The 13,715-nt window shown below is 44.2% G+C and overlaps 1 protein-coding gene across 8 annotated transcripts in view; it reads right to left on the bottom strand.

Annotated features, from left to right (window-relative positions):
• Positions 1-13,715, bottom strand: part of RIOX2 (ribosomal oxygenase 2) — a 56,350-nt gene that overhangs the window by 41,780 nt on the left and 855 nt on the right. For 7 of the 8 annotated variants that reach the window (XM_069100735.1, XM_069100741.1, XM_069100740.1 and 4 more), the window contains exons 2-3: positions 9,494-9,929; positions 514-633 (exon numbers count right to left, since the gene is read on the bottom strand). In XM_069100735.1, the coding sequence (XP_068956836.1) occupies positions 514-633; positions 9,494-9,925 (552 nt within the window). In that variant the 5' untranslated portion in view covers positions 9,926-9,929. The remainder of the gene's footprint in view (positions 1-513; positions 634-9,493; positions 9,930-13,715) is intronic. The other variant, XM_069100739.1, reaches the window with a different exon arrangement.

Here is a 13,715-nt window from a genome sequence, read left to right as displayed (position 1 = left end):
AGAGAGGGAGAGAGAGAGGGAGAGAGAAAGAAGGAGATAGGGAGAGAGAGAGAGAGAGAGGAAGAGAGGGAGAAAGAGAATGAGGGAGAGAGAGAAAGATATGTTTTGGGTGCATAAGATTAAAGATATCTTCCTACTTTCTCCAAGATAGCCAAGATATTACAGTAATAGGTCTGGACTAAGACAACAGTACATTCAAAGATTTTTTTGCCAGGAATAATTTTACAAATCATGTAATATTTTCAAATCTACTGTGGGGTATGTGCATGCACAAACAGAGGTGGGTAGGTAGATTATATTTATACACATATATAGTTAAAGTTATAGATCTATGGACAGATATATACACAGTTACAGGGATACAGTTATAGATATCTAAATATATATGCATATAGTTATATAGATATGGTAGATATAGATCCATAGATATATAGAGGAATCTCAAACCTGTTCTGCTATTAGAAGCTCATTTTTCATTTTTCAAGGAATTAGTAGCATTGCAATAATTCTTACCTCAATATCGTCATAATGAGGGGGCAAGCCCTGGGACTCCGAGGGAGTTATATACACATTAGATCCAACCAGAGATCCAAAAAAACATTCTAGCTTCTCCTGGATTTTCCATAGCTCATCCTTTTAAGAAAAAAAAAGAAAGAAAAAGAAATAAGGACAATTCAGCAGCCCCATTCTTCCCTTCCTATCCCTCAAATCAATGAATTAGGTAAGACTTAAGGGCCATAAGGTATAAAAAGCAAGGTTAGGCTGAAAAGAGAAAGGGAAAGAAAATTAGTCAATAATATTAAGTATCTACCATGTGCCTGGTGCCAAGGTCACAGAGGCAGTTAATTTCAGAGACGGTATTTGAACCCAGATCTTCTGACTCCAAAACCTAGGTTCTTTCCATTAGGATCAAAACAGGGAAAAAATGTAAAAGCTACATAATATGGCAGACTTTGAGATCAGGAAGACCTGAGTTCAAATTACCAGCTGTGTGACTCTGGGCAAGTCTCTCAATAACCTCTCTCAGCTTCAGTTTCCTCACCTTTTAATTGAAGATAATAAATAAAACACCCACATCACAACGCTGTTGTCAGGACCAAGTGAGATGACATGCGTAAAGCATCATAACAATTCTAGCTGCTGCTGCTGCTGCTGCTGCTACCGTGTTTCCCCCATAATAAGACACTGTCGTCTTATTTTTTTTGGAAAGAAAAACACCAGAGGGCTTATTTTCAGGGGAGGGCTTATGTTGTCCTGCCTCAGCTCTCCTCCGCGGCACTGCTCTCAATGGCGCCAGCAAGCAAATCACTAGGGAAGAACAGGATGACGCGCTCACTGCTGCAGCTCTGACTGGATGCAGCTCGGAGCGCGGCGTGCGTTTCATGGGGGGGGGACGGTGCATACAGAGGGTACCGTAATGTAGCGTGTAGCGCAGGGGATCACCTTCACTACAGTAGCAATCTCAATAGGGCTTATTTTCGGGGGAGGGCTTATTTTAGAGGAATCTTACACAGTAAGGGGAGGGCTTATTTTCGGGATAGGTCTTATTATCGGGGAAACACGGTATTTAAAAAGGGGAAAACTGGATCAGTACAACAACATTTTGAGAAACACCTTATGTAGGCTACCAGGGCTACTTCTATAAACCTCTAGGCTCCAAAGCAGCCATGGGAGGGACTGGACACTGGATTTGCTTTTCTCACTCTACAATGGAAGAAATAGGAGCGATGAGTTACAAAGAAACAAATTTTGGCTTGATATAAGGAAAACTGTTGTGTTGAGCAAAGCTGCCCGAAAAGTGAAAAGCTGTCTTTGGGAGCAGCTCCCAAAGAGCCTAATTTATACCCAGGAAGGAGGTTTTCTTGGCAAAGATGCTGGAGAGGGTCGCCATTTCCTTCTCCAGTTCATTTTACAGATTAGGAAACTGAGGGAAACTGGTCAAAGTGACTTGTCCAGGGTCACACAGAAATGCCCAAAGTCAGATCTATCCTGACCCCAGATCCATTGCTGTAGCCACTGCAACGCCTGAAAAGTACTTTGGCACCTGTCTTTCTGCAGACCGCCTGAGAGACGCTGTTTTCTCAGACCAGACCCAGGACTTTACTGCTAGGATAAAAAGCAACTGGGAAAGAACTCTCTCTAACAATGAAGTTCAGCATCTGCCCTGCAAGTTACTCTGGGTGAGTGGCTTGGGTGGGGTCCCAGCAGGTTACGTGACGTACTCAGGGAAACTGGCAGCATCCTGCAATTTTCCTGCCATGAGATCAGCCCTCTCTCCTGGCTACCTCTGCCTCTAAGCTTCAGACTCTTTAGTAACTGTGGACAACTTTTAGCTCTTCACGCAGTATTTCCAGGTTAACTGCAATAGCTCTATGTCCTGAAATGGGGATAAACAAGGGAGCTGATGATCCTCCCCTCGGAATACCTCAACATCTGGTCTTTCTCTCAACCAGTGATCTCTGACTCGAGAACTTAGTCTGCAAAATAAGTGCTTTCATCTTTCCTTTTTAAAATTTCCTGTCCCCTGAACCTTGCTTACTGAATGAATGAGCACTCCACTAACCTAGAACCTCTCTTTCCTGGCTGCTAGATGCTTTTCCCCCCTCTTTTTGCTAAGCCTTGTTTTCTTGAACTTCACTTTTTCCAAAAACTAACTAAGATGAATCTTTCCTCCTCTCTCTGCATCCAAAAATATCAATAACTGCCTTTTCACAGAGCAATATTCAGAGTAGTTCAACAGTAACAACTGAGATCATGAGAAAGGGAGGAAGGCTAATTTAGCTTCATTCTATTTTCTTTTCCAATTTCAAGTACTGCTGGTTCCATGAAAGTCGGAGCTTAAAGCAAAGATTCTGCTCAAGATCAGAAGTCACACAGAGGGTGTCCCAGAATTCTTAATGTAGTCTTAAGTCATTAAAGCTTAACTTAAAATTTGAACTCAGATGTCAAATGCAGCACTGTGCTGCCTCTCAAATGACCCAAATTCAAGTATTTACAAAAGTGCAGGAGAAATCTACTAAAATTGTCAAAAATCACAGATTTAGAGTGGGAAATTCCTGGCTTTATGTTGGGGTGTCAGAGCTTAAAACTGCACTAAGAATTCTCTGTATAAAGTAACTATACTCAACCATTCATTCACTCATTCAATCACTCATTCATGAAGCAATTTATTCAACTCCTTCTATATTCCAGGGACTGGGCTATGTTCTAGGAATACAAAGATAAAAATGAAAATTTCCCTGCCCTCAAGGATCATAAATTCTATCTTACTGTCAAACCACACCTTAAGAAAAATTCTGCTCCCACAGCCCCAAAACCAAATACAAAACCGCTGGTGCTTCTTTACCAACACTTTGATTCATGGGTGGACAGAGCACACCCGTGTTCACTGGGGCTTATTACACACAGTAAAACAACCACGACTGCCACCTCTTCACACAAGCATTTCCAGGTAAACTGGAACAGCAACATGAGCGTGTCCTGAAAGAGCAGTAAACAAGGAAGGTGGATGACCCCCCTCCCTCAGAGCATCCCGAGCCTCAGGTCATCTGAACCAATGCCCTGTGCTTAAAGGTAAAGACTCGATCAGGCTTAGAACCCACTGAGCAGCCAAGGTTCCTCCTGCAGCCTGCCAGAGGCCTCCCGGCAGCAACCTGATCAGGGCCTTCTCACAGGAATGAGATGGATGAATCAGAACCAAAGCCTCCCACAGTGCCTGGCCAAGCACCCCTACAACTACAGAATCAAACAACCCCTAGCCCCTGCAGGGACAGTTCACCCAATGCTAAGTTTGTAAGATACCAGATGATCAAGTCAAGCCAGAACACATCCCTTAAGCCCTTCCTACGTGCCAAGCTCTGTCCTAAGCGGGGAGATACTAAGAAAGCAATGCTATTAGTAGAGTTAAGGGGTGGGAACAGAGAAGAGGAAACGTGAAGGGAAGAAGTCATACATGCCAGTCAGGCCAGGGAGAAACAAACTCTTCCTGTTCCAGCAGCAGAGCCAAGGTCATGGCCACCTCAGAGTCAGGAAGACTGTGTGTGTGAAGGGAGGTGGAAGAATGGGTCTTTGTTAGATCTGTTACAAGAATCAGCAGAGAAATATTCCAAAAAACAAAGGATGTTTGGGGTTGCAGAAAAGACACCCACAGAAAACATGCACTTTCCATAACTTTCTGTTGGTTTCTTGATGATAAAATATTAAGTAACTTCACTGTTTTAATTTTTTTTTTCTGAAAAAGTGATCTCAAAATGCCTTTCCTAACAGGCTCTGGTTACAGCAAGCAGGAGATCTGAATAAAAAAAATAAACTTCCTAACACCCCACTGAAGGCAAATGAACTCGGGCTCCCTTCTCTCTAATAACAAAGCCCTATCTCTCAAGTACCGTCACTGGATCTTAGATTCCTAATTTGGAAGGTACCCTAGAGGTCAATTAATTCACCTTCGTTTTGTACAGGAGGAAACTAAGGCTCCTTCAGATGGGTTACATGCCAGAACCAAGGTCATAACAGGAAGTGCACAACAGAGTCAGGATTTGAACCCAGGACCTCTGATGTCAAGTCTAGAACCACGCTGCCTTTTGGGTGACACAAAGACAAATAATTTTTTTTTTTAAAAAGGAGGTAATCTATTGAGACTGTTCTAGAGAAGTGATCTCAGAGGACTTACGCTGGAGTATTACACAAGGATTTAATTAGAAAACAACAGTCATGGGGCAATTAGGTGTTGCAGTGAATAGAGCACCAGCCCTAGAATCAGGAAGACCAGAGTTCAAATCCAGCCCCTGCTTGACCCTGGGCAAGCCACTTAACCCGACTGCCTCTACTTGCTCCCCCCCCCCCCCCCCCAAATAAAACATCAGTGATGTTCCTGGGAAAGAATACCAGCTGAGGTCCAGAAAAGTAAATGCTGTGTCCAAAACATGCGTGCAAAGGGGCCAAACCCTCCTTCAGGAAGGTCCTTTGACTCCAAATCCAGTCTCTTTTTCCACTGTGCCCAAGATAACTCATTGATTAAAAAGAAAAGACAGATGGTTCCCACAAAAGCATACGGAGAGGTCAAAGCATATGAAGAAGAAAAAAAGAGTTCTCAGAAGACATACAGACTGTCACTAACCATATTAAAGACTGCTCTAAGCACCTGAGGAAAACACAAATCAGACAACTCTGAAGTTGCACAGGCTTCCGATGCTTTTCAGACTCACTGTTTCCATAGCTGGGTGATTCCCCATTACATTCATGCTTTGCTGTTGAGGAAACTGAGGCAAAGACTTAACCAAGTTGGCAAAGATGGCCTAAGACTGGAAATCGCTAGGTTATAGAAAGAAGGGCACACAAACACATTATGAGTAAAGCTATGAATTCTGGAAACAATACAGTCAAGCTGCTGAGTCTCGGGTGTTCTGACCTCCCCAAGATCTCTCACACCTGACTGCTTCTCTCCATTTACACAGCTACCACCTCACCTGAGGCACTCACTACATCCTGACTGGATTAGAAGGCTGCAAGAGTCTCCTCATGGGGGCAGAGCCAAGATGATGCTCCCAAACCCCTCCACACACCTGCAAAAAATGACAACAAATTCTAGAGCCAAAGAGCCTGCAAAATGACAGAGTGAAACCCACTTCCCACCCAAGACAGCCTGAAAAGCAGACACTACGGGCATGGGAGCAGAGATCAGTCCGGCTGGGGCCAGAACAGGCCTCAGGACACTGAATCCCTGGCAGCTGTGGCAGTTTCCAGACTTCTCAACACAGAAATGCAAAGGACAGCACAGAAGGTCAGCAGGGGAACTGAGTGGGAGCTGAGTGAAACAGGAGCACAGCATGGCCTCAGCCCGGGACCGGGGAGGGGGTGGTGACGGTGGCAGCTCTGGGCCCACAGATGGTCCAGGAAGAGAACCCCTGAGTTATGACGGCGCACCCACCCCACTGGAAGCAGATCCCTCTGACAGGGATCTGGAAATGGGTGAGCAAAGAGCATAACAAAGTCAGGCTACAGAAGAAGGCAACAAAGTCAAAGCTCCTGCATCAAAAGCTTCCAAGAAACATTGGAAGTGGTCGCAGGCCAAGCAAGAGCTCAAGAAGGGTTCTGGAAATCAAGTAAGAGAAGTGGGAGTCTCCTTGCCTCAAGTCTCTCACCACTCCAGTCTTGTCACATACACTCCTCTCAAAATAATTGTTCTGAAGGACAAACCTGATGATGCAACTTCCCTACCCTAACAACTCCAGCGATGGGGGAAAAATATAAACTTAAAATTTCTTTCCAGCCCCAGTGACCATTACCATTCCCTCCTTCACACTATAATCCAGGCAAACCGGCCATGACACACGCCTGGAACATGCCGCCTTTTTCAGGAAGCCTCTGCCAATTCCTGGGACTGCCAGTACCCTCCCCTCCTAAACCGTTCTGTACTTAACGACTATGTATTTCTTCATTATATATTTATGCTATGTATGCCTAGGTTTCTACTTGTTGTCCTCTCCAGTAGAATCTAAGTTTCCCGTGCATAGAGAGCACTTTACTCTTTGTAAATCATCCCCAGTGCCTTAGTGCAGAACCTGCCACATGTGAGTGGCTTAATAAATACTTGACTGACTAAAGTAGATTTCTGGCCCCAGAGATCCCAGTACTAGGTGTATATACTTCAAAGATAACCAAAATACTTAATAAAAGCACTTTTTTTTAGAAGACTAGAAAGGGGCTAAATTATAAAGGGCTTTAAAAGCCAAACGGGGGATTTTCTATTCCATCCTGGAGGGGATGGGACCAACTGCCATTTACTGACTGGCAGATGGAGTGGCGAGAGGCTAGCAGACCAACCAGAAGCCTCCTGCCATCATCCAAGCATGGGGCAATACAGACATGCACCGGGGCTACGGCGGCACTACAAGAATAAAAGGGGCCGATACTGGGGATGTTACGAAGACGGAACGGACAGGGCTCGGCCACAGACTGGACGTGTGGCAGGGGTCAAAGGAAGAAGTCAAGGGTGGCATCTCAGTTAAGAACCTGGATGAAACTGGTGACCTCAAGTTAGGAAGAAGGAAGCATTTGTGGGGAAAGATCTGTTTCTAGAAAAAATTCAAACATACTTGGCTGTTCTTTAGTCATGTCAGACTCTGACCTGATTTAGGGTTTTCTTGGCAAAGATACTAGAATGGTTTGACATTTCCCTCTCCAGCTCATTTTACAGATGAGAAAACTGAGGCCAGGGTCACACTGCTGTAGTTAATGTCTGAGGCCAAATTTGAACTCAGATCTTCCAAGGCTAGCACTCTATCCACTTTGTCACCTAGCTGCCAATTTAAATAAACTATTTGTTAAACTGGAGGAGAGAGCATCCAAACATATATGGACCATGGAATCAAGAAGGTAATTAAAAATGAATACACCAGACTGTAGGAATATTATTATTATTAATCAATTACTAGTGCTAAATCTCTGAATGAGCTGAGGTTGGTGATGAATACTAAACTCTATAAAATTTCAATATTTTAACCATATCAACAATAAAGGATAAAAGCACTGCCTAGAATGGATGGAACAATGTACAAATGAGAAAAGTGACAGGGGATAATTCTTATGGAAAGAACAGAGCAAAAATTACTTGTATCAGTGTGTAAAGGGAACACTTAAAAAGAAGGTTGGGAGGAAGAGATAAATAAGACGATGTTAGATAATGTCCCCTGGGAATGGAATCACACATGGTTCTTGCTGAGGCTGTAACCTGTCTGTGAAAATTAATCCCCAAGAACTTCTAAAATAAAATAGTTAATTTTGTTTAAGAAGCAGTGTGGCATAATGGATAGAGAGCTGACCCTCAGAGTCCTCTCTCTGAAACCTACCTACACACTAGGTGCTCGACCACAAACAAGCCGCTTACAAACTCAGTGCTACAATAAACTCCTTAAGACTAAATTCTAGACAAGTCTATCTGTATGAGCGGAGGGTTTCTGTACCATTTAGTTGTTTAAAAACTGTTGCGTCAAACTCAAATAAAAATGGATCCCTGTAGCCGCATGACTTAGAAAACCATGAATTAACATTATTTATGTTGCAACATGGGCCAGCTAGATAGTGCAGCAGATAAAGCATCCTCCCTGGAATCAGGAAGATCTGATTTCAAATATGGCATTAGACACTTCCTAGCTGTGTGACCCTGGACGGGTCTCTTACCCTGTCTGCCTCAGCTCTTCATTTCTAAGATGAGTTGGTGAAGGAAATAACAAACCACTCCAGCACCTTTGCCAAGAAAATCCCAAATGGGGTCACAAAGAGTCTGACACAACCAAACAACATCAAAATACTGTCATAAATATTGCTGGTGGCCTAGCCCAAACACTGCTTGCACTTGTATCTGAGCTCCAAGTGGAAGTGATTTCAATTTCAAAAAGAAAATTCCTTTGATTCTCGTTAAGCCACCAGATTCACTGGCAAGGACAAATTAGATATCGATAGACAGACAGACAGGCAGATGGATAAATTAGATAGATATCGATAGATAGACAGACAGATGGATAGATGGACAGATTAGATAGACAGACAGACAGAGAGAGAAAGACAGACAGAAAGACAGATAGACGGACAACGAACAGACTGACAGACGGATGGATAGATGGACAGAATAACAGATGAGCATTTATTAAGTGCTTCTTGTGTGCCAGGCCCTGTACTAAGCCCTGAAGACAGAAACTACAAGCAAGAGAGTCATTGGCCTCAAGCAGCTTACATTCCAGTAAGGGAAGAAAAACATAAAGGAATGCAAGGGCCTTCTGGGTCTTCTGGAAAGGCAGAAGGTATCCTCACAGGACCATAGTAAAGAGATCGCAAGGGAGGCCTTGGCTAGCTAAGGTTCACCTATCACAGCCAGATTCAACAGCATCTTCTGGTGGCTTAGCAGAGTGATCACAACAGATATTTGCAACCAGAGTTCTAGGAAACTGGGACAATGTCACCAAAAGAGCGAGGGCCCAGGTCATCTTCTCATGATGCTTTTTCTGCTCAGACCACTACCTCCACATCCTCCTGACTAGAAGCTTGGACTCCACATGAGTCTCTTCCTTGATTTGATTTGGCCTTGTCTAGCCAGGGCCAGGTCTCCATGGCACTCCCTTGCAGGTTCTTCAGCCTTTCTCCCTTTCCAAACACCCTCTGGATTCCTTCATGTTTTTCTTCCTCCATTAGAAAGTAAGCTCCCTATGGCCAAAACTGTCTTGCTTGCTTGTATTTCTATCCCTGGGGCTTTGCACAGAGGAAGCACTTGATAATGTTCATCTGTTTCCATCTCTCTATCTATGGAAATCTCCTTACCACGTTATATTCTACAAAAGGTCACTAGCTTTTCTCAGACTGGGATATGCACAGCAGGAGAACAGGAGACTGAATGAATTCTTGAACCCAACCTTATTATACTTCAAGAATCATCCCAACACACAGCCTCAAATGCTGGAAGCAATGCGTTCCGTAATGAGAGGCTCGGACATTACCTAACCTTAAATCTCTGAGGCTGGTGGAACTGGATGGTCGCCCTTTTCTGATCAAAATCTTTTCTCAGTTGAAGGTAGTGTACTTTGCTCCCCTTATTTAACACCTTCTTCCGCCCGTTCACACATCGGCACACGTTTATATCTCTTCCATAGTACATTCCCAATCTGCACAGATTCTTCAAATCTGTTAACTGGAAAAGGGACTGAAAGTAAGCAGCCAGTAAAGGATCATCTCTCTGAATCACAAGTGGCTTCTGCTCCCAGTATTCCTTGAAAAAAGTCTCCATCTTGATGGGAGATATCAAGCTCTCAAAGAGAGCATTAGGGCTGTCAAAGTTCAAAGGTGAAGCGAGATCCACTGCCTCCGCCTTTACTCGCTTACAAGGACTGGGCCCTCCTTCCATGGCTCCATCTGCATTTGTCCCATCCCCGGACATGGTCCTGTATCAGGAAGAAAAAGTCAAGCCATGAATCTACCAATATTCAATTCAATAAAGTGTCATTTATTAAGTATTTAGTCTAGATCCTGGAGATACAAAGACAATATCAAAACAGGAGACGAGGAAAAGCTTTCATTTTTATTTCTCTCCATTCCCTGTCCTGCCCTCCTCCCAACTCCCCAAAATCCACACATAATCATTATTAAGTATTAAGTACTGGCTCCAGTTGAACTCCGGAATATTTTACCTTGGTGTCCAAAACCTAAGGCCAGATTCCCAGCCTAATTCATATCAGAATGACTCAAAGTTTCTGACCCATAGACACTAAGTCATGGCATTCCAGGGGACTAAGAAATCCTCCTTTCTAGCAAATCCTATGGGACGAAAGGACTATAAACACTGGGTCACAAATAGCTTCTTCCCTCAAAGGAGAGTTCCTCAGAAGGAGTTTGGCATAAGCATAACTCTTCAGTTAAGGTTCAACAAATGGGGGGAGTGGAAGGGAGAGAGGAGGGGGAAGGAAGGATCTTAAGACGCAGTAACACGAACTCAAAAGTCCAGGAACAAGCCAGATCTGGAGAAGGCTGGCCCCATCCCTCCTAGGAAAAGTCCAGCAGCCAGGATCAAAGCAGCTGGAGAGGTGTGTAGGCCAGACAGAGGACGGAAAAGAGGCGGTCGAGACCCACTACCCCGACACTCACATGAGCTCTTAAAGTAACTACACAACTGTTACTCACTCCTCTCCATAGTCGATGTGTGCCTCTTGGAGAATCTCTTAAGACCTTCCTTCAAGTGGTATGCCAATTCCCGCCACAGTTACTATGATTCCCACATTGCAATATATGGGTGCAAGGCACAGTAATTATTCATGTCTATAGGTTTTCAAGGGGCTTACCTTACAAGAACTCTGTGAAGTGGGAAATACAAGTATTACTTTCCCCATTTTACAGATGAGGAAACTTGAGGTCAAGAACAGTGACTTGCCCAAGGTCATACTACACATTACATGAAAGAACTGGGATTCACACCAAGGCCTTCCCTCTCACAATCGAGTGTGCTTTCTACCTCACTGTTTTGTCCCAAGGAAGGCAAAAGAGAAAGACAAGGGACTTGGGGTGGACGGCAGTGTGATTTATTAAACTATTTCCCTGCCATCCTTAAAAACATGGCAACAAACCTTCACTAAAGCAACACTTTTCTCAATAGTACTACTGTCTGTGAATATCCAGGTGTATATAATAAACTGTTTTTAAGGGGGCAGACCAGGTGAAGATAACTGTCAGATATGCATATGTCACTGGTTTTCTAGTTGTGCCAAAATAATTTTACAGTCATCTATCCTATTCTCACCTGGTCCCCAGTTTAAGTGCAAGCATTAGTAAGACAACTGGTTAGAAGGACAACTGGTTAGGGTAAGCACTGCAGATTACGGCACAAGGGATCAAACCCTGGTCCTTTTCTCATTAGGGCCATCTAATTATAATCACCTCACTTTCCACACTAGCTCCTTATCAACTGGGATCCAATCCTCTTTGGCATTCAAAACCCTTCGTCACCTGCCCCCTTTCATCCTGGCTACTCTGGCTCCCTTAAGGCTCTCCATGTACTCCAGGACCCAGTGACACTGGCCTCTTTGCTGTTTCCTCTCACTGGACACTCCACTCCCCAACGCCATGCACTGGGCTGACCCCCAAGCCTTGAATTGTCTCTTCATCTCCATCTCCTGGCCTCCCTGGCTTTCTTCAAGACCCAGATAAAATTTTCTACAAAAACCTTCCACAATCCCTCTTAAGGGTAGTGTCTTCCCTCTGAGATCCTCTCTAATTTATGCCTTCTAAATCTTGCTTGTTTCTCCCATTAGATCATGAGCTCTCTGAGAAAAGCGATTGTTTTTTTTTCCCCCTTTATTTCTATTCCCAGAATTTAGCACAGTGCATGGCACATGACTGTTGATTGACTGACCATTGTCTTGTGCTGCCAACACAAGACAGTTACATGCTGCTTTCTCCCAATCTCACTATTCCCAAACCAGGTGGTCCTGGTGATGTGAATACAGAGGTGTCCTAAGGGTTAAAAGTAATATTAAGGGTTGCTTTCTCAGTACCTTGGGAGGCCCTCCTGAGCCTGAGAGCGTCCTGAAGTAAACTCCCCCCTTATCCTGAACCATTTGGAATACCATAAACCTTCCCCCTTATCTGGGACCATAAAACTTTATCACTCCTCCATCCTGGGTCACAGAATTTCCCATCTCCCTTACCCTGCGTCATCCATCTTCTTCATCCTGTCCCTAAATCTCCAACCCCCACTAGAAACCCTAAAATTACAGCATCATACTACACAGACTGGGTAGCTTTCTGGCTACATAAGTCTGGTCCTTGTCCTGTATCATTGCCTTTGTTTAGCTCCTTGCTAAGTCTCAGGCCCACCTGCTTTGGCGTTAATAAAGTTCCCTTTGGCTAAAGAGAAGGTCTGATTGAAATCTTTCACAAATCTGAACCAGCTCTCCCAACTCTGACCTCAACACTGGATGAAGTATTCTTCCAGGTACCCAAAAAAAGGTGTGACTCAAAATGTCTCACATTTTCTTTCTTCCTTCTGCTTTGCCCCTTCCAGTCTTGTCTTTCACCACATAATCTCCATTAATTCCACTTCAAACCGTCTTTTTTCTCAAATACTCTTGTTGCTGCTGAATCATTTTGAAGGGTTATGGGTTCTGGACCCCCCACCCTTGGAACTTTCCCACACATTTCAGGAACCCAGCCCTGCAACCCAGATTCCAGGTGTTCTCCAGAGGCATCGCCATGTACTCCTTTCACTGTGGTCCCCACCCAGCACAACCTTCCATTTTCCATCACCTCCATACCACCCCATCCCAACCTTTCCACAATCTTTTTCCCTATAAAAACATCAGCCTGGTCCCAATCAAATGCGCCCTCACTAGGAGTCTGGCCCACTTCTATTTGCGTCACAAATACAACTTGCTACTTGGACTGAAAGAAGGCTTGAGTGGTCGAATTCTTTGGAAGCAGACCCATGCTGTTTGCCCTTGCATTTCAGGACTCTCAAAACACCTAGACTACCACCGTTTCAGTCACGTCCAACTCTTAGGGACTCCATTTGGGGGTTTTCTTGGCAAGGGTACTAGAGTGGTTTTCCTTGCCATTTCTTCCAGCTCATTTTTACAGATGAAGAACTGAGGCAAACAGGGTTAGGTGACTTACCCAGGATCATACATCTACTCATCTGAGGCCAGATTTGAACTCATGAAGACAAGTCTTTCTGATTCCAAGCCCAGTGTTCTAACCACCTGTGCCAACTGACTTCATCCTTTCTTTTCCAAGTCTTACCTAAATATATTAAATTTCTTCTCCCACCCCCATTGTGACATTTATGATCCAGAAAAACCTAAGAATGAGTAATGACACACTTGCATCAAGAAAAAACATATCAAACTAATGTGTGATGAAACCAAGAACTGATGACATCAATCTCTGAAGTTCTCGAGAGCATACAGAAACCTGAAATCTTTCTGCTGCTCACACCAGCAGTAAAATTGTGCGTTTTCCCCCTCAGGTCATTTGGCACTAAATAAGAACTATCACATTCCACTCATTCCGAATCATCTAGTGCGCCACTAGCCACTAGCCGTGCAATTCGGACACCAACGTGGAATGGAAGCAACCCTGGTCTCTCAGCAAGATGTAAGGTGGCGGACTGCAGCGCCCCGGGAAGGCTCTACAGAGGTCCCGCCGGGGCCTCGGGGAAGGAAAGCTTATTCCCTTCTCCC

Source organism: Petaurus breviceps, unplaced genomic scaffold (genome assembly GCF_028583685.1).
Source record: "Petaurus breviceps papuanus isolate PSGF00001 unplaced genomic scaffold, PetGlider_PUasm1.0 419, whole genome shotgun sequence".
Taxonomy (NCBI): Eukaryota; Metazoa; Chordata; class Mammalia; order Diprotodontia; family Petauridae; genus Petaurus; species Petaurus breviceps.
The sequence above is the reverse complement of the archived record's forward strand: the minus strand, read 5'-3'. Positions and strand labels throughout refer to the sequence as shown.